Source organism: Fistularia commersonii, chromosome 27 (assembly GCF_037954325.1).
Source record: "Fistularia commersonii isolate RoL2024-O1a breed Wild chromosome 27, RoL_Fcom_v1.0, whole genome shotgun sequence".
In the NCBI taxonomy this organism is placed as follows: Eukaryota; Metazoa; Chordata; class Actinopteri; order Syngnathiformes; family Fistulariidae; genus Fistularia; species Fistularia commersonii.
The window spans coordinates 3,643,988-3,668,688 of NC_141310.1; the positions used below are offsets into that span (position 1 = coordinate 3,643,988).

The 24,701-nt window shown below is 40.6% G+C and overlaps 2 protein-coding genes across 5 annotated transcripts in view; one reads left to right on the top strand and one right to left on the bottom strand.

Annotated features, from left to right (window-relative positions):
* Positions 1–5,327, top strand: part of myo1ea (myosin IEa) — a 44,684-nt gene extending 39,357 nt beyond the window's left edge. Inside the window, exons 24-29 of one of the 2 annotated variants that reach the window (XM_086175279.1) lie at positions 29–186; positions 375–464; positions 569–770; positions 1,449–1,484; positions 2,741–2,910; positions 3,835–5,327. In XM_086175279.1, coding sequence (XP_086031405.1) covers positions 29–186; positions 375–464; positions 569–770; positions 1,449–1,484; positions 2,741–2,910; positions 3,835–3,911 — 733 coding nt within the window. In that variant the 3' untranslated portion in view covers positions 3,912–5,327. The remainder of the gene's footprint in view (positions 1–28; positions 187–374; positions 465–568; positions 771–1,448; positions 1,485–2,740; positions 2,911–3,834) is intronic. The other variant, XM_086175280.1, reaches the window with a different exon arrangement.
* A 1,667-nt stretch (positions 5,328–6,994) lies between these two features.
* The window catches only part of rnf111 (ring finger protein 111), a 34,122-nt gene continuing 16,415 nt past the window's right edge, over positions 6,995–24,701 (bottom strand). For 2 of the 3 annotated variants that reach the window (XM_086175281.1, XM_086175283.1), the window contains exons 4-15: positions 20,584–20,738; positions 18,233–18,427; positions 17,660–18,048; positions 16,640–16,895; positions 13,736–14,102; positions 13,510–13,635; positions 13,249–13,366; positions 12,418–12,498; positions 11,896–11,991; positions 11,450–11,536; positions 10,909–11,012; positions 6,995–9,605 (exon numbers count right to left, since the gene is read on the bottom strand). In XM_086175281.1, the coding sequence (XP_086031407.1) occupies positions 9,488–9,605; positions 10,909–11,012; positions 11,450–11,536; positions 11,896–11,991; positions 12,418–12,498; positions 13,249–13,366; positions 13,510–13,635; positions 13,736–14,102; positions 16,640–16,895; positions 17,660–18,048; positions 18,233–18,427; positions 20,584–20,738 (2,092 nt within the window). In that variant the 3' untranslated portion in view covers positions 6,995–9,487. The remainder of the gene's footprint in view (positions 9,606–10,908; positions 11,013–11,449; positions 11,537–11,895; positions 11,992–12,417; positions 12,499–13,248; positions 13,367–13,509; positions 13,636–13,735; positions 14,103–16,639; positions 16,896–17,659; positions 18,049–18,232; positions 18,428–20,583; positions 20,739–24,701) is intronic. The other variant, XM_086175284.1, reaches the window with a different exon arrangement.

Sequence of the window (24,701 nt, forward strand, 5' to 3'; positions counted from 1 at the left end):
AGCCTAATGCGCTTCCTTTCCACATCAGACTGGAACTAAAGTTGAAGAAGGAGAACTGGGGCTTCTTGAGCGGCGGCGGCTCCAGGCAGGTCACTTTTGTCCAGGGTCAGGGAGACATGCCCGCGCTGAAGCCGTCCAGCAAAACTCTGCAGGTCAGCGTCGGCCCGGGGCTGCCCAAGAACACGCGTGAGTATTATCATCCAAAACCAGCGGGGGGTCGTTTGTATCCGAGGGAAGGGAGACGCCGAAATGATGGATTTGTTTCATGAATTTCTATGCTAAGAGTTTCCTCGAGATGTTTCCCCCCTCGCTTTCCCACAGCGGAAAGCGTCATGAAACACAATGAAACACCGCGCTATCACTGTCATTCTCAGGTCCCAGCAGGAAGACTGTCCCTCAGGTTCGCTCCGGCGGCTCGAGGACTCACCACAACACGCCCTCGCGTGCCGCACCGGGACCCCCGGGTACGCGGATCCTCACGGCAGCCCTATCTGGAGTCTCCGGGGTATAACTTTTGTGCGTTTCAACCTCAGATGCATTATCGTGTCGCTTTTCCCCCCCCTCGCAGTGGCTCACCAGAATGGTGGAGTGAAAAACTTAAACCACATAGCCAATCAGAGGAACTCACAGCATCACAACCAGCGGCACCCGCCGTCCGGCAACGTCAACAGGCCCTTCCTGCCCACCAATATCAACCAGAAGGAACGAGGCGGCAACAAACCGCAGCCAAATCTGGACTGTCTGAGAGTTCCTGATCAAGGAGCTGCAGGGTGAGAAGGCATCGCCTCAGAATAACACACACACACACACACACATTATAAGGACTTTCAAACTTTACATCGGTGTGTGTCAAGATACCTTAATATGGGATACAGGATTATAATCAGTCGGTTTCCTTGTATAAATTGTTCGTTCTTGTGATATTGTTGTTTTGCTGTTTCGGCAAAATAAAGCGTGCTCGCGCCGTGTTACGAGCGTGGAGGTTTAGTTTGATGTGACCCCGTTGCATCCGCCTGAGCGATGCATATTCTTTATACTTGTGTTTAAACCAAAACGATACCGTGCACTTCCTGATGTCATGATGCCGTACCTGCCAGGGGAGGTAGTTGTCCCAAAAGTTCCTCCTTTGAGCGCAGTCTGTCGCTCCGCACCGTCATTTCGGTATTTCCGGCAGGAAGTCGGGCTGTATCCGGTTGACGCTTTAATACAACAAAACCAAAGTTGGATAAAAGATATGAGGGTGTCTAAAATTAAATGTTTCATTAGTTGTTGCATTCTTAATGGAAGAAACGCATCGCTCTCTGTTGGGAATTATAAATATCCCCGCCCCCCCATCCTTCTTGCACACAATTCCAAAATAACTTGTCTGTTTTACTCATTCAGCCCGTCTACCGTACATACTTTTGCCTGTATCATTTGCATAATTTGGCTAATTTATTCTTTTGTAGCCATGGAGACAGACGACCAGCATCAAATGGAGGAATGTGAGTTGAGTGTTTACAGTGTTTTGGTGGTGGTTCAGGCCAAGTGCAGCACTGCAAAATGGTCACGCTTCATCTCTTATACATATAGATCTTCACACCGAAGTAGATTGAATTCATATTTTAATTGAGTAGTTCTACTTTGCCAAAAAGGCTGACTTTAGTTTGCAACTAATTTCTCATTTTCTGCTGCTGCCACTTTCATTCATATCAAAGATGAATCCCTCTGCTTTCTATTTTCTTGTGGAAGGGATTTTATTTTTGTATATTGAAAGAAACGCTGCTGTGAATTCCTCCTGCTGGCTATTTCTCACCAGGGATCTGTTGATTTAAAACAAAAAGAATAATAAGGTTAAATTTAGCTTTCGAGTTCCCGAACACCAGAGGGTGGTTTTCTATCTTCGTCACATGTGATGAAAACCCCTCGTAAAAATATCGTGGCGTTACCGATGATTACACCGAATATTGTTTTAATGAGATGTACCAAATATCACTGTTTGAACACGATCGCCGTGTCAATTTTCAGAGCCCAAAATGCAATTTCCCTGATTTCTACATTGGTTCCCACCGGTGAGGCAGCTGGATTGTAGCCTGGGTAACAGGGTCGATCCGGTAAAGTTACAAGTTCAGACTAAAAATTGTCAAGTCGGTTGGCGTGGGTGGAAGAGCAAACTCAAACTTATCGCTTTTTCGGACGCTCAAGTCGATCGATCTGCTCGGTCTTTGCCAGTGATCGACAGACAGTTCATCCAGTCGCCTCCCCGATTCCTTTTCTTTCGTCAAGTATCTTTAGTACCTTTTGGACATGTCAGGGTATCTTCAAGTCCCTCCGCTCTGAAAGTTTTCATGTGTCGAAGAGTCAAATCATTGCGCGGGCCAGAGCCGCATTGGCTTAGAAATGTGTAGATCACCATCTTGTGTCTGACTCATGAGATGCAGCTTTGTGTCGCAAAAAAAAAAAAAAAAAAAAAGTGAAATGCAAATAAATCACTTTGTGGTTCTAATTTATATTTGACGCAGCTTCCAAACACATTTACGACCTGACATTATGTTGACTTAACCGCATCCGTAAGGGAGGCGATCAGAAAAATTGAATGTAAGTGGAGTTAGAAGTCAGAAGGTTGCATAAAACAAGATGGTGATGATGCCTGCACAAATATTTTGGGATACACTCGCTTGTTTTATGTACCAGCAGGCAGACCCCCCATGATGATTCTGACAGTGCTTGGGTGTCCTTGTTTGTTTTATGATACCCCCAGGGCCCACAGACCATCTGCCAGTAGGCCACCGCCAGGAGGGGGGCGACCAAAACCTGCACCCAAACCCAAACCCCAGGTGCCCCAGTGCAAAGCTTTATACGCCTATGACGCTCAGGACACCGATGAACTGAGCTTCAACGCCGATGACATTATCGATATCATCAAAGAGGGTACGGATCCTTAGATGCACTGAATTTGTTGTCCTGTTATGGATTCATACCTTTAGAGCAGCATATTGTTGAAAACCTCATTATTTGAGATGTAAGTCAGGGGTGTCAAACTCATTTTGGTCCAGGGGCCACATACAGGCTAATTTGACGTCAAGGGGGCCGGACCAGAAAAATCATTACCTAGAAGTAACACTAAGTCCAAATTTTGTCCTTTGTTTTAGTGTAAAGGAAGTTAACATGTAATGAACTGTTCCTCTAAAAAATACATGACAAATTAAAATTAAAAATGAATATTATGTGAATATCTAATGGCATAATTTTCCGCTAGAATTTATTAGAAAATGGATTGGTAGCACGTATAAGAGGATGTTTTCAAGGCTAATGGTGGCTAATCTGGTTATTAAATCAATATTTTTAATTTTGCCTGTTTTTTTTGTTTTTTTTGCTATCGTTTCAGTGTTTTTTATAGAAATAAGAAAAGATCGTTTTAACAATGTCACTGGACGTTTTTTCATCAAATAATCATTTTGTTTTCAAATTTTGAAGCAAAAAATACATTGCAAAGTTACTTTTTTAATTTTCTTTTTTTGAAACCCACTGTAAAAAAAACCCAGATGCATGTGAGAAAAAAACGCAAAGATTTAATTTCAGGCAGAAGGCCACAAAATATTGTCCCAAGGGCCGCAATTGGCCCGCGGTCTGATGTAAACGATAATTCCATTGTTACCTACGGTTTACCTACAGTTGCATCTTGTTATTTTATCCCAGTTTTGTGTCGAATTTAGAATATTGATGATCACGATGCCACCGATCTTGTCGGCATTGCAATTTTTGACTCCCGGTTCCAAAAGTGCGTATCGTCCAGGCTCGACTAGTCTGTTATCGTTGAGAGATGACACTCAGACGATCACGGTCTTTCCTCAGACGCGTCTGGATGGTGGACGGGACGACTGCGAGGAAAACAGGGACTTTTCCCCAACAACTACGTCACCAAGATCTAGCGGTCGCCGGGCGACAGCGCAAGGAGGAGAGCCCGCCGCGTCCCCGTCAGAGGACAGACTGGAAATCCTAGTCAGAGAGCGAAGCACTGTGAGATTTCTAGAGGAAATACCCTCGCACTTCCTCCACTACTGCCTTTGTCGTAAATGAATGTAACTCTGTGTTACATCGGTCCAAAAAAGACATTGAGGCTTGAAACGAGGCTCTGCTTTAAACACGAGAGGACTCTTTGACCCCGGGGGTCTGTATTTCTTCGCAGTCCCTTCGAGTACAGATCAAAACTATTTATTGTATTTATAGCTTTCTGTGTTATCCTTACTGTCATTTTCCCCCTTGCCGAGGTTTGGAGCGCGAAACATTTTGGCGATGGAATGAAGCATGCATTATCTGTGGGAACAGGCTGTGATTTTATTCTCCATGTGTCATTTTTCTCGCTGATTTCTGAAGAAGATATGGTCGCCACAAGAAAAAAGAAAAAGTGACGTGGCCGCTGTGTGACAGCAATATTTATTTTCATTCAAAGTAATTACTGCGAACAGGAATCAGACTTCTCTGTTTTTTTAATTCATCACACTGTGATTTTGTATCATTTGAAATACCAAAGCATTTTAACAGACCAGTTGGAAAGACAGTATGTGGCGGATCATCTGGAAGACCCTCTCTCGTTTTTGGTTTTGGTCACACTAGTATGTTTTGACACAGAGGCCGTGTACTGTAACTAGCAAGCTGTCTGTGGTGTAATAGCACTTTATTAGTACAGGTACTACCTTGGAAACACACATTTGTCACCTGTTCATGCCACAGGAAAGAAGTCACGTTGTTGATAAGCAGACCGCCACACTAGCAAAAAAGCCTAGTTCTGAGCAGTCTTTTGTTTACAGAAATGTTTAAAAACAGGCATTTTCGATCTGATTCTGTATATGTGTTCATATGTAGGAGTACGCCTGTTGTTGGACTTTAAATTAATTTTTGTGTTTTTTTTTTTTTTTGTTTGTTTTTCTTCCCTTCCGTTGATACTTGGGGCTGCTTTACTGTCCGGATACAGATCGGTTATTATCACAGACTAGGGTGGCTCGTGATTTTTTTTTTTGTTTTGTTTTGTTTTGTTTTGTCAAGTGCAAAAGTGTTTTTAGGTGAGAGATGTTTGTTGATAATTTTTTCCATGGCACTATGAAGAATTCCATTTGCTTTTTGCTTTCATGTTCCTGCACATTGTTTGCACTGCTGTTGCATTACTTACACATTCCTGTCATTTTTTTTTTTAATTAAATAACCACATTATGCTCTCGTCACTAAACAAACTGCTGAGAATTTCTCATAAATCATCAGCAAATATCATTTGGTCTTGGATGATCACAGACATCCTTGTGCAATACAAAAACAGTGAATGAGGATTTTTAATAAAGCATGTAATATTATTGCTCTGTTTTGTTTTATTACTAGATCACCCATTAAATGATTGAATAAGAAGTTTCGTGTGCTTGAGCAGACATTCACATGCCAACCGCTCCCATTTTAATTCATTTATACACATCATTTTCTAATTATATTCTCTGTCGATTGGTCCACTGTGAGGACTTTTTTTTACATATTGTGGTTTTCTTCCACGATAACAAGGTGATTTTATTCTTCCACTAGGATTTCTTTGAGTGAGCATCATCTGGCAGACATGCCCAAAACAAATCACCAAATACTTTAAGTTATTAATGAGTTTGGAGTCTATGGGAAAATTACATTTCAATGATATGACCCTAAAGTGTCAATGTGATAACACAAAAAATGTGCATATCTATTTATGTCTCATATAAACTAGTGGTTCATTTCAGAATACGTAGTCTGTTACTGCTGATTTGTGACAAGTTGCACCCCGTCGCGGTTTAGGATCGTCCAGTCTTTCTGCCCCGACGTTATTCGTTTCAGGTGTCACACTAATAGGAATCACCTGTGCTTTTCCGGCCTCCCCACTTCCACGGGAAGCGAAACCCATTCAAAGGTACAGTAGACGCTTTTACCTCCTAAACTAAGCCTGCTTTCCTGCAACATCCTCCCCTCCAAATGTCACTGAAAAGCACTCAGGTACATTAAGAGAAAGTATAGTTTTTGCAGTAGTTGTGGTTAAAACGCAGGTGTTCTGATGCCATTAAAGGAGATGCTGCCATCTTTTAGCTCTGAGGCTTCATTGGTGAGACTGCTTACTCCTGTGACTGCCAAGTTGAAGTATTGTAAAGCTCTACTTGGGACTGTAGACATCACGCCATGCTGCTTCTTCTGAATGAGCAACTCCCCTGTTTGGATTGACTTGTTTTGAGCCTCAAGTGCTGCCAGGTGTGTGTGGACTGATCTTCTGAAAGCAGGTGGTGATCCCATATCTCCAGAATCTGGGATTATCAGAGTATCTCTAGGATTTGGCAATGCCCGCTGAATCCAAACCTCACCCAAATGAGCACTACGTTCTAGGGTGACCAACACAACCATTCTGGTTGACTGTAAGAAAATCCTGGTGGAAGAATGAAATGCCATCCCACAGTAAAATGTGACCAGCATTTTGAGGTGTCCAAGTTGCTGTGGCTGCATAAAGGTCCTTCACACGCCACTGTGGTTCCTGTCATTGTAATGTGAATTAAGTGTTAAAATGGCAACTGTGTAGTGATTTCACCCCCTCATAACTGTGGGAGAGCGCAATCATTCAATCCACCCAGCAGATCAATGCAAGAGTGTAAAACAGGCACATCTTGGGAGCCGCAACAAAAACAATCCTTAAAAGTTCCTTACAAAGGTGACTAATAGAGCTTTCTAATAATATGTAACCCAGCCAGTTGGTGTCATTCAAGGGGGGAAATGATTGATTGAAATAATGTTTTGAAACTCTGTGTGTGTGTGGATATGCACGAGTCAACAGTGGCAGTTCCCAAAAGATGACATTAGCTCCCAAAATTAAATGCCACAGTAAAACTGAACTGATTTTCAGCTGCATGTGAAAGGATTAAGGGTACTTGAAATGGTTGAAGGTGAACTGGTCTGTTTGTTTTAACCATAGGACTGCCCTCTACCCTAAGCGGAGCTGACACAATGAAATAGTGAGCAGTTAATAATAATTTATCCTTTATTAATCCCCGTGGGGAAATTCGTTCTCTGCAAGTAACCCAGCATGGGTGAACCATGAGCTGTAGGCTGCTGTCCATCAGGGGCTCTGTGTCTTGCTTAACAACACTTTGACTGGTGTTACAACACAACTTGCTGTTTTATAGAAAAGAAATGTCATTTCTGCTGTAAAATAGCTTCTTTTTCAAGTTATTTATTGGTAGTGTCTATAATGGGCTTGTGTTTACAACTCCAACCTCAGTCTTGACCACCACTGCATTGCCCCCTTGTGGGCTGTGTAGATACCGTCACTAAAGTTTTCATCTTCAGCACTCAAAAATGCAATTCTTCAAAGTAGTTTCCGTCATTATTCTTCATGACTCTATCCACCCATTACCTATACTGCTTAACCTGCGCTCAGGGTTGCGGCCTATCCCTGCTGTCATTGGGCGAGAGGTGAGGTACACCCTGGATTGGTTGACAGTGGATCGCAGGGCCGCATGTAGGGACAAACAGCCAATCACTCTCATTCACACATCTGGGTCTCCAGATAACCTGCTGAATGTTTTTAGACTGTGGGACAAAAACGGAGGAAACCCACACGGACATGCAATTTCAACACAGAAAGGGCCCTTTCTGGAAGAGAACCAGGGACCTTCTCGCTGTGAGGCAGCCCTCATACCTTGGACATTTTAATTTTAACATCAGTTGTTTGTGCTCTGAAGAATTTTTTTTTAAAATACCTCTTCATTTTCATATTTGAAAGAGTTACTATCAAGGTGATCAAGATCATTGCATAACCTGATCCTAACTTTGAATTGATTTGAGTGGAATATGGCAGTGAACTAGTGGGCGTTTGACAAAATGTTCAGCAGTTTTACATTTTTTTCGTCAATTTAATGGTGTTTTATTTTCCACAGTTGAAATGCACAATCAAGCAGCATTGGAATCGCTATCCACCTTTGTTTAATAAAATCCCACCTTTTTTTAAAAAAGGGGGGATATCCTAAAACGCAGTGTTGATTTTAAAGCTCAAAACGCCATTAAAGGAGGGATTAATCCGAAAGAAATATCTGCAAATGTATTCACACCAAACAACTGATTTTCAAAGAGGACGCCAAGGAAAAGACTCAAGAGTTATCCAAGTTTATTAATATTATTTTTTTTAAAACTAATATAAATCCCACAGAATATGATCCTGGTGCATTTGAGTCAATTAATGTATGTATACCTGCTTCAAGTACTGCATTTCAACACTCCATTCAAAATATTTTTTTCTTTTCTAATATTCATCAGAGTGGAAATACATAGCCTCAGCACGCTGTCATATTCACTACTTTTCTCCTACCCTTTTCTCTCTTGTGCAAGTCTATGCGAGTGAGTTAGTCAACAGTATTAGTGTTTGTTTCGGCAGCAGTAAAATGGACGCTAGCTGCTGAACTACAGAGAGACAAAAGGAGGGGGTGGATTAAAATGGGCTGAAGTGAGAACCAACTGCAATTATGAGATTGAACTGTGTATTTCCCTCAGAAGAAGCCAACGGGAGGTTAAGGCCAATCTAAAACTGAAACCGCTTTCAGGTCACACGCCGGTGTGAATGAGCAGGATCATCTTACAGTAACATCTACAGTAACTAAAGTAACAGGCCATCTGTGGAGGTGAGCCTCGGAAGTATCGAAGAAAAGATTCACAGCAGATGCCAACAATCATTCCAATTTGAAAGAACCGTCCAGAAAGGGACGTGACATTCTTTTACTTTGTCCTCAAGAATACATCAGATGGTGGTAAATGTGACTCGTCCGATGTAGATGTGGAGGTCGGGGCATATTGTGGGTGTGAGGTGAACATTGTAGTTTACTTCCACTCTAGAAATACTGGGTGTGCACTAATACAGCAGCTGATAACATAGTTCCCTAGTTAGGAATGTCTAGGAATGATTTTCTTAGGAAAAAAAAAAACATCTTTCACTAACAATCCACATCTTCTAAACAAACTATTCAATACAATGGTTGGTAAAATGAATTCTGCAATGTTTTTTTTTTTTTTAACTGGAGGTTGACAATCTATTCTAGTAAAGCAAGGCATTAGGTTTACAGAAATGCATCTTTACTAGAGCAGCTCTCCTCACCTGCAGGTTGTTAGGCTGTGTTAAGCCTGTGTTTATATGTGCAAAGAAATGCATTGCAAGGAAACATGCAGAGAAACCAAACAAAAATGACACTTGAGGAAACAATCAAAAGCTACATAAAAGCTTTATAAATACATAAAATCTGAAACCCTTAATGGAGAATCCTAGCTGTTGTAGTAATATGTGATAGCTGGCACTCTAGGCTCAATGCTTTTTTGTCAGATGTTTTTATTTTTTCATTTTTAATTTTCTAATATTAGAGCTGCGCAGGTAATTCATGCCATCTTTGGTTGACTGCAGTACTGAAGAGAAAATTAATATGATCTTAAAATAAATTTCAATAAAAGTGTTGATAGGAAAAAAACAGCATCAACTCTCAGCAGACAACTGTGCCTCAATGTCCACTCTGCAGATGGGGCACTTCTTATTGGTAAGGAGCCACTGATCCACACACAGCTGATGGAAGAGGTGCATACATGGCAGGCGTCTGCAGGAGAAACAGAAATCATGAGGACGACGACCCTTTGAACGCCTGGCCTCTGCAAAGCTGCCCCAGTGACCGGTAAGAGGTTCAACGGTCATTTCTTTGTCCACTTGGGGGCAGTGTATACAACGCTGACATTCCTGGTTGCCTCGAAAGTGGAAATGTTGATTCAAACATGAAACGTCAACTTTAAGGTCCATATGGAGTAATGTTTCGAAATAATTACTCCAGTTTCCTTCTACTCTTTGTCTCTTTCTACTCCTGAGGGAACTAACTGGCATATGTTAAAAAAAAACTTCCCACTTTGTCCACTGTTTACTGTGGTGCTGTGCAAGCTGGGAAAGCCTTCTCTGTAATATCAATGAATCTACACATTAAGTCAGAGCACAACGTTCCCAAATACGTCTCTAAAGCTTTCTCTGAGGGGAGAGAACAATTTGCTGAGGCCGAACTACAGACAGCAAAACAAAAGTGGTGGTCTCGGGGACTGCACCAGCAAAACAAACATGTTCCTGGTTATTTTCCTTTTAATAAGGCTGGGGTGACAAAATGGCCTACTGCCAGCTTTGCCCTTTAAAATGTAATACAAAACGAATCAGAAGTTATCAGAAAGTTTAGAGTCATTCAGGTCGGTTTCATTAAAACTAATGTAATGATTTGAGAACTGTTTAAATGGGATGACAATATGCAGCGGGGAATAATCAGGAGATAAGTCCAATTTTAAAACACTATGATTAACACAGGTTAATGAATAGACAGATAAAATGACAGTTTATCTGATACATTAGGACAGAGATTACTACATGAAGTCTACAGGAAGGACACCATAGCCAAAACAAAGCACAGCTCTTGACACAAAACTAAATAACATTAAATTTTGAACTTGAAGAGTATCAAGAGTATCATGCAGGTCCAAGAATCCAGGGTTAATGATCCAGTACACAATTACTCACTTGTGACACTACTCTGAGTCAATGCGAGTCGTGTGACTGCAGTCAACAACTCTGCCAATTAATTCCTTCATTTTGTGGCACCCAATTAACTTTTTCCCAACAGAGGGCAGAAAATTGCTCTTAAAAACTTGAGCGAGTGCCAAAATTCAGTTCCACTGGGTGAGTCATTTTCAGCCGCTCCAGGGTTTTATGCTGATTACTAGACCTTTAGGGTGTTATCAAAAAACCTCAAGAGACTGTAAATGAAACATATACATGGAACATCTCATATGTGACATTGTCAGCAGACCTTACTGCACACGCTCAGAACTGCGAGCCGTAAACTGAGCATGTACCTCGGAGGGTACATTTACCTGACATCCTCCCCCTCCTCTAGTATTGACAGACAGATGGTGCATTTTTCTTCTGTGTCCTCATCTGCCCCCTCATCTTCATCTTGCTTGCCATGCAGCTTTCTCTGTTAGTGGGAAACATTTGGAAATGTGGCTTTTGATACGCAGCATCAAACAGCAAAGCTGCCTCAGCAGACTCAATGTAGCTCCATCCTATTACTCAATTCACTCTGTAAAACAAATTAAATCTGCTCAACTAGAACACTGGTAACATAAGAAATGCATATGATGCTTGATTATGAATATCCTGCAGTACTGCAAATAGAGGGGGTAACTATTCACTGAACAAACATACCAGTAAAAACAATTAACTCTTTTTGGGGACAGAGAGAATGGTCATTTTGTCCTGAAAACAGAAAAGCACATTCTATCAGCTGTTCTATGCTAAGCTAATTAAAGTATTACTAGAGCCGAATTCCCTGGCCCCCAAGACTACAGCTAACATCTAATGTACAAGTGAGCAGAGACATGTTTCCAAATTGATTTGTTCATTATTTCTCACCGATTCTGGGGTTGCGTGCATATTTTTCCCAATAGATGCCCAAGCTTCAGGGGTTAACTGTTGGTCAATGTCTCTCTCCAACACCTTCTGTATTGGGTGGCAGGGTGTTAGATTGCTTATTTAGATACATTTGGAAACCTCTAAGGAAACCTCTCCCCAACAATATCTTCACATTTGCAATCTCTACTAAAAGACACTACAGTATTTTGGCTAAATGCTGGCAAACATCAACGTTTTTAATGAGCACAAAAGACCACTACACACTCTGTCCCAAAACACACTAACACAAGCACACCTACAAATAGTACCAGAAAAATGCTATAAAATATGTACATGGCTAGTCTCTCTCTCTAACTCTCACGCACGCACACACACACACACACACACACACACACACACACACACACACACACACACACACACACTTGCTCCTTACAAGGCCTCACCTTTTTGTACTTGTGTGGGTAAGTGCACCTCTCTATGGTTCCCTGAGAGGCTCCTCGATTCACAGTCCCCAATCTTTCCTCTAAATGCAGCAGGTCCTGAGACAATTGGCAATTGAGTCAAATGAGCCACTGAGAAAATTGATTTTCAATCAGTTATACTCGCCGTTTGCCTATCCTGAGTACCGGCATGTCATTGGCAAAAATTAATCAACACAGAAATGTGTGAATACTGATCAGCTGAACTAAACTAGAGCTGTGCTAGAATAACAAAAGCAGTAGCTATTAGTGGTATTATAGGACACATAACGTTGAAGAGAAACTCCATTAACTCATTCTTGTGGTTTGCCTTCCTCACACTTATGGCAATACTTGAAAAACACAGGGTTCTGTTTATTGTGATATCTATTTAGTTCCCCTGTTGTGCTTGTTTTGAAATTAATACAAACATAGGTATATACACAAATTAATACGAATATGGGTATATACACAAAAACAACAACATACACAGAAACCTGTCCTTACCTCATAGGTTCTTCCAAAGCCAGTCACTCTTGATGAGATGTAGCGAATGTGCGGGTAGGTCACTTCAGATATGCCAGTGTGCTGAGAAAGATCAAATGAAACTCAAATACTTCAATGCTTGTGAAAGCAGGTCCTAAAATCATGTCTCTTTATTGTTATTCATCCCACAGCAAAATAAATCCTATTGGGTGTTATTTAAATGTATAAACCCTGCAATATACATAGTGTGTGCCTGAAGGGGTGCATTCAGCTGATTATGAGGAATAGGCACACATTCAGGTTAACATTTAAAACCAAAGTGAATATGTATATCACTATAACTTTGTGAAAAATGTAATCTCAAAAAACAGGTCAGAAGCTTCTTAAAGTGCCTACAGGGCAGATATACAATATCTGCGAAGGTCATATGTACAAAATAAACCGCATAATTATACGGTTCCACATCTCAGACCCACTTGTTCGTAGCGTATTGAAGAAAACACATTTGGCAAACCTGTGCTTTGACATCACGTGCACTTACATACATTTACAGTAATATCTCAGGAAGGCGGCACATGTTTGAGGGGCAAAAGGCTTTGACATTAGGAACCTGTTGACTTATTTGTGCAATCTGAGTGTCTCAAGGCATCTGGATTTGAATGTGCACTTGAAGTGCTTGATGAGTGACTATTAATTGGTTATGCATAATTCATTGGGCTCACCAAACCATCCTTGAAATAACTGATGTTATAAATAAGGAGCCAACATTATTAATCTAAGGCAGACTTCATATAAAAGTGATTCTCATTTATGCAAATATATGCATGTGTGCGCTGCGTTTCTTTCTCTCACCATGAAGGGGATGGGGAAGTGGTGCAGTCTAGGGGGAGGATGGTAGTGGGGCAGGTGGGAGTGCAGGTGCCCTGAAGGGTACGGTGCCACAGTCACTCCAGCCTCGATGCCAAGTTCCCTGTTGACGTACACATTCACAGTGATTGAGTAATCCGTGTTACTGCGCGTATCCATGTTGTCCATAATCAAAGTGAATTATTTGAGAAATCGACGTATATGAACACATTTGGACTGAGACTAGTGTTCAGCTCTTACACTGACCAAGGAGTTCTCTGTTCAGGCTGACGTGGGTGGGAAGACATAGTCTGTGGCACATGGATGTGGTGTCCATGGCCGTAGTTCGGGTGCATTCTGTGGGGATGTGGAGGAGGACGCTCGTGTGCTCGCCTGCAAAGTAGGTACAACACAAGCTCATGAAAGACTGATTTAAAGCTAAGAATTCATCATTTCATACTGAGGGAGGGTACAACTAACTGGTGCTACTCACGTGGGGTGCTGCATCATCCTGCGCCGTTGGACCTCCATCCTCTGTAGCATCTCGTGCTGATGGAGCCTCTGCACTGAGGCCCCGAGTGCCGGCATGTGGTGTGGCAAAGTCTGATGATCAGCTGGCAGGTGTTGGGCCAGTGGAGCACTTGAGCTAGAGAGGTGGTGGGCAGGCATAGGTGGGGGCGGGGCAGAGGGCACTGTGTGGCCTGAGGGGTGGGATGGCAGTGGTGCGTGAAAGGAGTGAACAGTGTGGGGAATGACATAATCACCTTGTGAGGGGGGCTGAGGTGTGAGTTGGGGGTTCCCGTGAGAATGAGGGCAGGCAGTGGAGGGCTGATGATGCAATGAGCGCGCTAGAGGGGCATCTGCATTGGGGGAAAAGGGAAGATAAATAATTTATCTCTTCAACAATTCAGCTCATCATGAACACCAAGTGTTGACACAAACATTCCTTCGATATTACATGTTCCCCACAAAAGTAACTTGATTATTCCTGAGTACATAACAGAATCGGCCATTTAATAGAAAACACCTTGACATTCTTGGAACAAAGGTTTCCTTGCTTATTGTCTGAACAGCAGCAGGATGTGGACAGGAGAAGAGAGCACCAGCTGCAACTGGCTTAATCCTTTCATACATAAACTCTGATTAATGCAAGGCCAATGAGACTCAGACAGGAACTGGAGCTCTTTTACCAAACAGCTCAAAACCTTCAGGGCCTTGGTTTCCGAGGTTAGGTGAGACTGTGGCACAAGGAGCAGGAGGCAGGAAATCACCTTAATGATTCTAACAAGATCACAGTGTTTTGTTTTCCAGTCACCGAATTTGAGGTTCCCTAACCTTGTTGGTCCACCCAGTAAATCTTTGGATCTTGGCTGCTTTTTGTAAGTCACTTTCATATATATATATATATATATAGTTCTTTAGCAGCTTTGTTTTTATTTCACTCCAGTTGCATAATAAACGGCAACAAATACAAGCTGGGAGTCCACAGACAAGAATGCTGCGGTGGTTTGGTCATAGATGGCACTGACTTTGCACTACAGAGCTGGCTTTTTACGAATATTTGTCTTTAAAGAATGGCTTACTGTAATTTCCGCACAATAAGCAGCTACTTTTTTCACACACTTTGAACAATGCAGTTTATGATGTGGCTAATTTATGGATTTTTTTGGGGCTAATAAGCTTCATTCCGCCAAAACATTTAGCTTCGTCACATCGGCCAGATGAAATTACTGTGAAATTCTGAGGCTGATCAATCCCAACACTGGAGAAGACGGCTTTTATGGTTTTAATGTGTTTGAGGAAGACGAAGATAGTGATCAGCTGGACTAGGACAAAGTGGGGATAGAAAAAGGATGGATGGATGGACGGACTTTTCCCTGTGTTCTTTATTAATAATCTTTTTCATCAGCTGTGTTTCGAAAAAAGCATTTCCAGTACATATTTGTGGATGTTACCTGTATGTATTTACGAGTTGTTTCTGTGTCTAAAAAATGTTACTGTGTAAATATCTCATGCGACAATGTGGACACCGGTGGCTAGAAGCAAGTGCAGCCTATATATGTACACATGTATGTATTATTTATTTTTAGCCAGTGCGGCTTAAATTGAGGTGCGCTCAATAGTCAGGTAATTACGGTACTCTAGTTGCCTTTTAACAAACAGTCCATCTGGGTAAAACCCATAGACAATGTCAGAGCTTTCAGTGCCTGAGTAAAAGGGGTTTAACCATCCTCCTACATCTTCAGGAGCCTTGTTAATACATTTATCCAAACAGAGCCACTCTGATTGTGGTTGGGAATAAGTTCATGGTGACTACAACGGCTCACAGCAGGTGCTTCATCCTCCAACACAGCAGAGGACACCTGGTGCTCATATTGCGGAAACCCATCTTTGGTTATGTCAAATAAAGATATTCAAATATCACTTAACTACCTTGTAAAACCGTTTTTGGGTGTAAACACAAAAGTATTAATAAGGAGTATGTTAGAAATGGACGACCAAATCAAGGTTAATCTGGACTGGTTTGATTCTTGATTCATTTAGGTTTTCTCTATTGCTATACTTTTAGATGGCATTGAGGAAAAAAAAAAGTTTTTTGTTTTTTTTTTAAAGACTAAAATCAAAAACATTTTAATAGCTCTCATGACATTTGGATTAACTGATTTTTTTCCCAGTGTCCCCCTAAAAGTAAAGAAACAAGTGTGTGTTTTCTTAGAAGTTGTATTCATCGTTAGGAAGATCAGGTCACATTTTATGTCGTATAAAGATGTTACCAAAAACTTTTGTCTAATCTTGAGAGTGTAACTTTGGGCTCCAACAAAAAAGAATTAAATAAAAATGAAAAAACAAAATAAAAAGAAAAAAACAACAGATTAAACAGCCAGTTTCTCTAGTCTCAGTTTTAAACAAAAATGAAAATAATTACCATGATCCAGCAGAGGTCGACCATTCATTGCCCTGTTTTACAAGTGTAAGTCATAGGAATGCCAATAATAAAAACCTGTCCCTGGATATTCTTTCCAGGTGATTTAATAAAATACATACACTGTGTGTAAAACCGATGATTGTATCTCTGATAACAGTGAGGCTCAAGGCCTGCTCAAAATTAGTATCTTTGACGGGAGTGTGTGTTATTTCAGTTAATTCATATCCCATTTCAGAGACTAGGATTATACAATTAAATATTTAGTACACCTGCTTTATAAAGACTTTTAGGCCAGTAGCTTTCAGTCACAGACGCAAATAACAAGATACGCAAGAAAAGGATGCTTTCTGGCTGCAGCATTACTCAACTGGAAGCAGGCTTTTTTTTCAAATGCAGCTGTGAACCCTTCGAACATGGATTTGAACAACAAAGAGAGAGAAACCGTAATTAAAGCGTGCATGCCAAACTCACATGAGGGGTGCATGTAATGTCTGCATGGCTGCTGGGGTTGTGTTTGTGGCTGAGGTTGAGCCACCATGGAGGAGCTGAATGAGTCCACTAAAGCTGTCTGGCTGGGCCCCGGGGTGGCCTGGGAAACATACACTGGAGGCCGCGAGGTGGAGCCTGGACAGCATGGGTCAAAGGCCGAGGTGCTGCCATGGAAACTAGCCCCACTGTTTCCACTACTCCGAACACTGCTGTTGCTCAGGTCTACTGGCAGAGTTTGCTGAGGGTGGGAGACAAAAGTATTTTAGAAAGGAGGAGGAAAACCTCCTCAAGACGAATATTAAGCAGTCTCTTCAAGAATATTCTCTCCCCTATAAGACTGTTTACTTCAAGTTCAAATACAAATGAATTTGAACACTGAAGGATGGATTCTGGAGGGAGGCACGACACATTATACTCAGTATTCCATTATCAATTTTTTTTTCCTAGATGTGGTTACCATCTTGTATTTCCATCTGACAGTGATTTAAAACTTTGTTCTCCACTAGCAGAGGAGAATTCTAGTTTGAACATTTTAATGTGTCTGTAAGGAAAGGAAGCTTATAGCTACCCTTGTAACAATATCACTTGACCTACACATTTGCAGATAACAAACTGCAGCTAATAAATAAATCCCCAGCACGGTATAGAGAATAGGGTTAGATGGAGAAAGTTGACTTGCTGTGGCGACCCCTGACGGGAAAAGCCGAAAGAAGAAGAAGAAGAAGAAGACGGTATATCTAATATCACATGTGTGATTACAGATTTCTTCTTGCCACTTTTGAACTTTGAAATAATTAATGATCTATGACTATGTGCTGCACATTTCTTGAACTCCTCCAACTTGCACATATAGCTCTTTTCATAGATTGGGTTACATTTCAGTGAGATGTCTTTATTTGGTGTCAAGATTTACAACAGTGATCAAAAACACTTAGGTTATTGTAGACTGGCAATACAAGGTGCTAATGAATTGAGTAAAACTAAAAGAACTGCAGCTTGTACCTGGTCATGATAGTGTGCTGTGCTGCTGCTACTGCTATTGTTGCTGCTCACTCCAGCACAAGGTGCAGGCAGAGCACCAGGTCTCTCCACAGCGCAGCTTGGATCTTGAAAAGGCATTGTGCCTGGGGGCTGTGCCGTAGGGTGGTGGACATGGTGGAGGAAGTGGTGAGCATTGCTGTGGTTGTGGCTGTGACCATGGCCGTGCTGAGAGCTGCTGGTCTGCTGAGAGGGCGAGGACTGCAAGCAGCTTGAATGGGAGTGGCTCAGAGACAGGTGACCGGGAGAGGGCCTTCCGCAAGGAGAATGCTGCTGACAGCAAGAGGGCAGTCTGGGCATGGCCGTCCCTGCGTTTTCTGCTATTGGGGCCGATAAACCCGGTCTGTTGTCATCTGGTGAAAATAAGATATAGTCTAAGTACGGTTGTAAAAGGGAAACAAGCTTATATTTATTTCAGGACCAGCTCGTATAGCAGTTCATAAAAGGTAATCTTGGGACCCCGGTTGCCTCTTGCTGAAAAAGTTCCAATGAAATGTTCCACAGCAGCTGGTAGCAGCATGCTGTGTCCTGTCTTACCGTCTGTGGCTGCACGAGTAGAGCCACTTGGCCTCTCTGTGTGCATACTTTCAGGTATTGAGCCTGGGCAGCTAGTGGAAGGGCCCGGGGCATCATTGAGCTCTGAGGTAGAGGCGTGTTGGGAAGATGATGAAGAGGATGACCTGACTGTTTGAGGATGAACACTTCCAGAGGTTGTTGGCACGACAGAGAGATCTAAGGACAAAGAATATTTAGACTGATTACATGTAATCAGGGACAGGAAATAATGCTTAATATTGCTGAAGTTGTGTATAAAATTACAATTCAGGATTCTAATTGCTGTTCTGGGATAATTTCTTTGTACAATTTCACAAAACCATGTTGATTAAATCCATCCATCTACCCACCCACCCACTACTGCTTATGGCCGATTAAATAGAGGAAAAAACAGATATTAAGTTTCACCTAAGAAAAAATCCTCTCAAAGACTATTTTCATATACACCTAAAGCACATGGATGATATAATTGTAAAATACACATAAAAACAAAAAGGATCATTTCAAATCCTGGAGACAGACAAATCACTAACATGTAAACAGAAAAACATTTCCAAAAACTATGATGATTAACTTAGTCATACAAAAGAACACTAGATTAAGTTTGATGTGAGTCAAGTCTGAAAATAACAAAAGTGAGGAACAATTCCAGATATTAAAGTAAATTCTTTGTTATCTTATGTTTACAACCATACATTAATTGACAACCAAGTATTCATAAACTGCCTTGTAAATGGAAGACTACAATAAAATATCATCAGACATGTTTTCAGAGATCTGTGATCTAGAAATATCTGGAACTGTGCATAATGGCTATTTGTAAGGACAGTGGTTGTGTTGAGAAGCACATGATGGCTAAACCTCAGGACAGGAATGAGTGAAGATCAAGGTTTTCATTCATTCATTTTTTTGCTTTGAAGTTCCTTGCGATCATAGATTCTATTTTACAGTAACATTCAGCCCGTGCTTTCAGAGGGAGTCAAAATTCGACATGTGAACGTTTGCACAACGTTGTGATAATGCACACAACTCTAGCCACAATTCTACACAGAGCTCTGTGGATCTGGCCTCTGGTGTGAGGTATAATCCTGGTGTGGACCGTCGCATGTGTGTGCTTGTCTGCAGAGGCTTAGCAGCTAAGTAAAAAAACAGGCCTTATTAGCATTCCAGTGTGTGCTCTCCATCTGCTTTTCATATTCACAAATTAATTTCCCCTCACACACTCGCCGCTATAATATTCTGCTGTATCTCAAGACCTTAGACTGATAAAGAGACTGGCATCAGACCTAAATTATATGAATACCAAAGGATTTTCTGCTTCCTTTAAAAAGCTGAAAATTAAGAAGTTTGCAGGATATTATCTAACCATCGATCAATCTATTTATCCATCTACATCTATTAAATGTCCTGTTGTTGCAGGAAGCCTATTAGTGTAATTGATTGCAAAAACTGTTCTAGTCAAAAATTATATCTACCTTTTTTTCTCCATTACCCTTTAACCTACTTTTAGAACATTTTATGACTCTGAAGTTGTGGGAAAAATGAGAACAATCCATGTCTGTGTACATAAAAGATCTTACGTCTTGCTTACATCACAAAGGTCATGCAACTGCTCCTATGCCTATTAGGTCACCCTAATGTCTTGTATTAACTTTCTATACTTTTGAGAGGTCTATTGTGTAAATAGATAAATAAGGAAAACATATCTAAAAGTACATTTGAGGTTCATAAGGCCCTGTTTATGTTCTGATTTTGAAACTGGAAACTGTTTACATTGAAGAGTCTTAAAGATTTATTCTGAAATGTAGTAACACCACTGAGAGGACCCATATAATAGGACTGCAATGTCTTATGGCCCAAATATAAAAGATTAAAGACATTAGTCATGTTTTACATAAACCTGAGATGGAGTCTCCAGCAATGCAATGCTGATCTGATTCACAAGCATACACAATGCACTGGATCGAGTCTCCTCAAGACACACTTGCATGATATGATATCCAACAAGTGACCTCTCAGTGTACTTTAAGCCGCACAAGGAGGCACATGAAAACTTTAAGACTGAGAAACCTAATAATTCCACCAAAAAACAAAAAAACAAAACTAGCAAGACAAGAGTGGAACTGCAATTCGACTTTGGAGTTCTCTCACCTAACAACTGCTATAAAAGCATCGCTTTACAACATGTTGGTATGCTTAAGGAAGAAAATTCCTACAGGGGTACTCTGATGTCAAATTACATTGCTGCGACAGAAAATAACATGTTTAAAGGTCAGAATTATTATTTGAATCAAAACTTACATTCAAAAGGGTTGCACTAAAGTTTTGCTTACCATCCTCATCAACAGTGAGGTCAACCACCTCCCCAGAATTCTGACGCAGTGGCTGGATGACAGTGGAGAGTCGATGGCGTCCACGTGACTCCTGAAGACGATTTTGCGAGCAACTATTAGCCCATATCCTACCAAGTCCTCCTGCCGAGCGTGATCTAAAGACACAAACATAACAGGCATTTTAGTCAGGTGTTAACATGTTGCTCCACCATCATTGTCACCATAGCATTCAAATTGATTTCCTGTACAGTATGCCATAGCTACAGACAACTCAGGGCGGCCCAAGGTGCTGAACATTCCTGGTTTGAATTCTGAATTCCTCTTAGTCTGTCAAAATGTTGTTGAGCCAGAAATTGGCCCTGAAAGTTGCTACTCACTGCGAGTGGGTCATTCATGATGGTATCAAGTGCAGATATGAATAACGTGTAAAAACAGAAATAAATAAGTAAATGCATAAGTAGGCATGAAACCAACAGAGGATGAGATGGAACAAAACATTTATATTTAATGTAGTGAGTTTAAATGAAGAAACTGCATATTTATATTGTAGAGAGGGGGATAACTGGTAACCTTTGCCTTGTTCAAAGGACACAGTGCTATCATGGCAGACACAAATTTAATTCAATCTGCTGTTTGGGTATATCCACATAATTTTCATGCTGGAATATGACAAGAGAAATGATCAATTATATACCCATTTGCTAAATTGTCAAATTTTTGGTTAGTTTGGGTATGAGGCAATCAACAGGACTATTTTGACTTTGATGGGCCATAACATTTGGTGAATTGTCTTCATATTTTTATTTATTGCGTATGGAAATTAGTGGTCTTGGCAGATGTAGGGACACAGTGGAGTAACCTTTTAGCCACATAAAAAAATATTGTCACTGCATATGGTAACAGAGGACTCGCATATTGAAACAATACTGCTGTGCAGAATATTGTGATACCAAGTTTTAACAATTTCTTTTTGACCACTGGAAGTAATCATCACATATTCAGCCCACTGTCCATTTTTTCCCAAACCTCAGAAAGATGCATTATATAGCTTCCACCTAGGGTTGGCTCTTCTGCCTTTCTTTGATCTTCAATTGGCTAGTGTTACTTATATTAAGCTCTCTGGGAAAAAGTAAAGAGACAAGGGAATACCTGAATTTCCCCCACAGTGCCATAAAGCTGAGAGAACAGAGAGCAAGGATGAACCCACTGGGCAAGAAATTGGACTCTGCATGGGAGTGTCGCAAAGCAGGATACCATGGAGATTTATGGTTAAGGGAATTCATTGCAGTTCTCCCAGAGGTTTAAAAAATACAAATGTCCAAAGGGAAATTGATGTTTACTTGAGTGCCAATGGCTTAGTCCTGTTAACAACTATGGAGTAACAATAAAATGAAGACAACTAATAATGTTCTGGGGTCTGGCCAATTATCACATTACTCAAGGTGAGTACAAACATTAGATGACTGCAAGATTGTCCGGCATGTGCAAAAGCAAAATCCATTAATTTGATATGCAATTTTATTGTCTGTCTAAATTATTAAACTGTATCTTAAGGTAATAATTGTATTGATGTCTACGATATGTTCACACTATCAGTGTAGAAAATACCTTGTTATTATTGATGATGGTATTCCTAATGGCTCACAGCACCAAGATGCAATGAATTTTCAAGTGAAACCTGCACACTGTATCATGGAAATGGAATATGAAGATGCTTATTAACTTTTTTTTTCTTTATTAAAGCAAACTGCAGCTTGTGGGGGGGCTGCACACTTTCAATAACACCTCGCTATAGGGGTGGTATGCTGTGGGTACATATGATGGTTGTGCACCAGTGTAATTGGCCAGGTTCCTCAGTTCTGAATTGATCCCAGGGAGCAGGACTATCCCAAAGGTATGGCTTCTAATTAAGTAGACTTGGGATTATTTTGTAAATATCTGTTTACTACCGTGACCCCTGGAGGGTAGGGAGAGGAAAACAGTACATTGTAAACATGAACACTAGGGAAACGGGTAACTTGGCAAAGCTGAGTTTTTGCCAAGCCAAAATGTGAGCCACACACCTGAGGGATTAGAAGAGGGCTGAGCACTGCAGTAATGTAAAGTCAACTGTGGAGACTAATGCTGAGGACGGCAGATGCAGAGAGTTACCAAGTTAAAGGGTACAAGATAAGACCAGTCAGGAACAGCATTTTGTTATAACAGCAAATTACATGCTGCTAAGATGCTGCAAGGACCAAAGAATTGGACTCATAAAGAGAGAAAGAAGCACAATTATCAAATTTGTACTTTCCACAGATAGAACACCTGATGCTGACATTTCAAAAGCAAGAGTACACAGATCCAGCCATTAATTCCTGTTTTTTATGTAGTTTGGACTGCTTTCCCTTCATAAAAGTTTAACAGCGCTAAAAGAAAATGATGGTTTACCATTTAAAACAAAATGCAGCCAAACAAATTCATCTAATTGAGTAGCTATGGATTAACTACCCTGACAACATAAGACTCTGCAGTGAAACACACACGAACAGCAATCCATATACAGAAAAAAGGGCAACACAATTGCCTTTTTACACATAGTGCACACAGTGACCTGCTGTCTGCACTGTAATATGCAGGGTAATAATAGAGGTAAAGCACACAGAGGGTAAGATATTACTCAAAAGCTACACAGTGAGGATCTCTGTATTTTGATTGTAGCAACTGCAGTATGTATTTGCAAAATCACAATTACGAAAATTATGATATGTCTGCCTAATGCAGATCCCCAAACAATTGCAAGGCAAAAGCCAGGAAAACTAATAATGAATAAATAAGGAATAACAGATGAGGGAACATGAAACCCACCACAGCCAGAGAGCTATATTGAGTCATTTGTGTTCAGTCAACTCTAAAGCTCCAGTGGAGTGTGCAGACTAATAAAATTGGTCTGAGGATTTGTCAGTATTTGTTAGATATACAAATTGATTTAATTAATGTTAATGATTTGTATGCTCAATAAAATTATAATTTAAGAGCTTCATTCATGAAATCCTTTTGGACAAAGAAACATTTTTTTTATTTTAGTGTTCTCACACAATTATTGTGCTTATATTGACAGAAAACCATATAAATCAGACCACTTGCAGTGTAAACAAAGCTCCCATTACTCATTCTGTCGGGCTTTGATTCACCACCCTCTCGCTCTCCAGCTGCCCATCCCCCTTTCAGTAAAGGCTCATCCCCGCATTCTCTTGCGAGCTGGAACATAAATGAAACGCAGGAAAAACATGCAGCAGTAGCAGCATCGCATTCCAACCTCCCTGTAATCCTTTTCAGATACTAGTGTTTAGTTCATGTAAAGAAAGAGGAAAGACATAGAGCTTGAGTGTTTTAGAGTTCAAACACACATATTTCAAACACAAAGGTCGAAGAGTGAGGAAGAAAACAGAGTAAATATTTTGTATTTTTTAAAATTAATAAAAGCTGTCTTTTTATGCAACATGGCCAGTTGTTTTTTATGCTAGATGGCCAATTATGTAATCACCAAATCTCGTGCTTTTAATTGTTGAATACTGACAACAGTTGTTTGGAAGCGTGCAAATGGCATGAAAAATCTACAGTTTTTTTCTTTTGTTTGTTTTTTTTTTTTTGCCAAAAGCCTCCCACCTTGTCTACCAATGAAAAACGATTCCTCCAAATATTTATTAATACAAACAGTTTGATTAATTTTCTGTAAGCATTAATGCATTCACAATTAGATGAATTTGTAGTGTGTTTGTTAAATTGTATGCCTATGGGGTTTTTCATTATACACAACATCATAGTGGATTTAAAATAAAGTACATTGCAATGCAAACTTTCAAACCAAAGAACATTTGAACCACTATAGCAGTACTTGTTTATAAGCTTTCATATGCCTAAGTTTCACACAGTGAAACAGAATTAGACAAAAAAAAATCATTGTGGGCAAGATGTTGATACTTGTAAGAAAAAATCTTTATCACAGTCTGAGATCCATGGATACCAGTAAATGCTGAGAGTCATAAATTGAAATTCTTTGTCAGGCATTGAACAGAATTGCCCTTATGTCGCAGCTAGTCTGTGGTCTTATTGCCTTCACAAGCAGAAAAACTTGG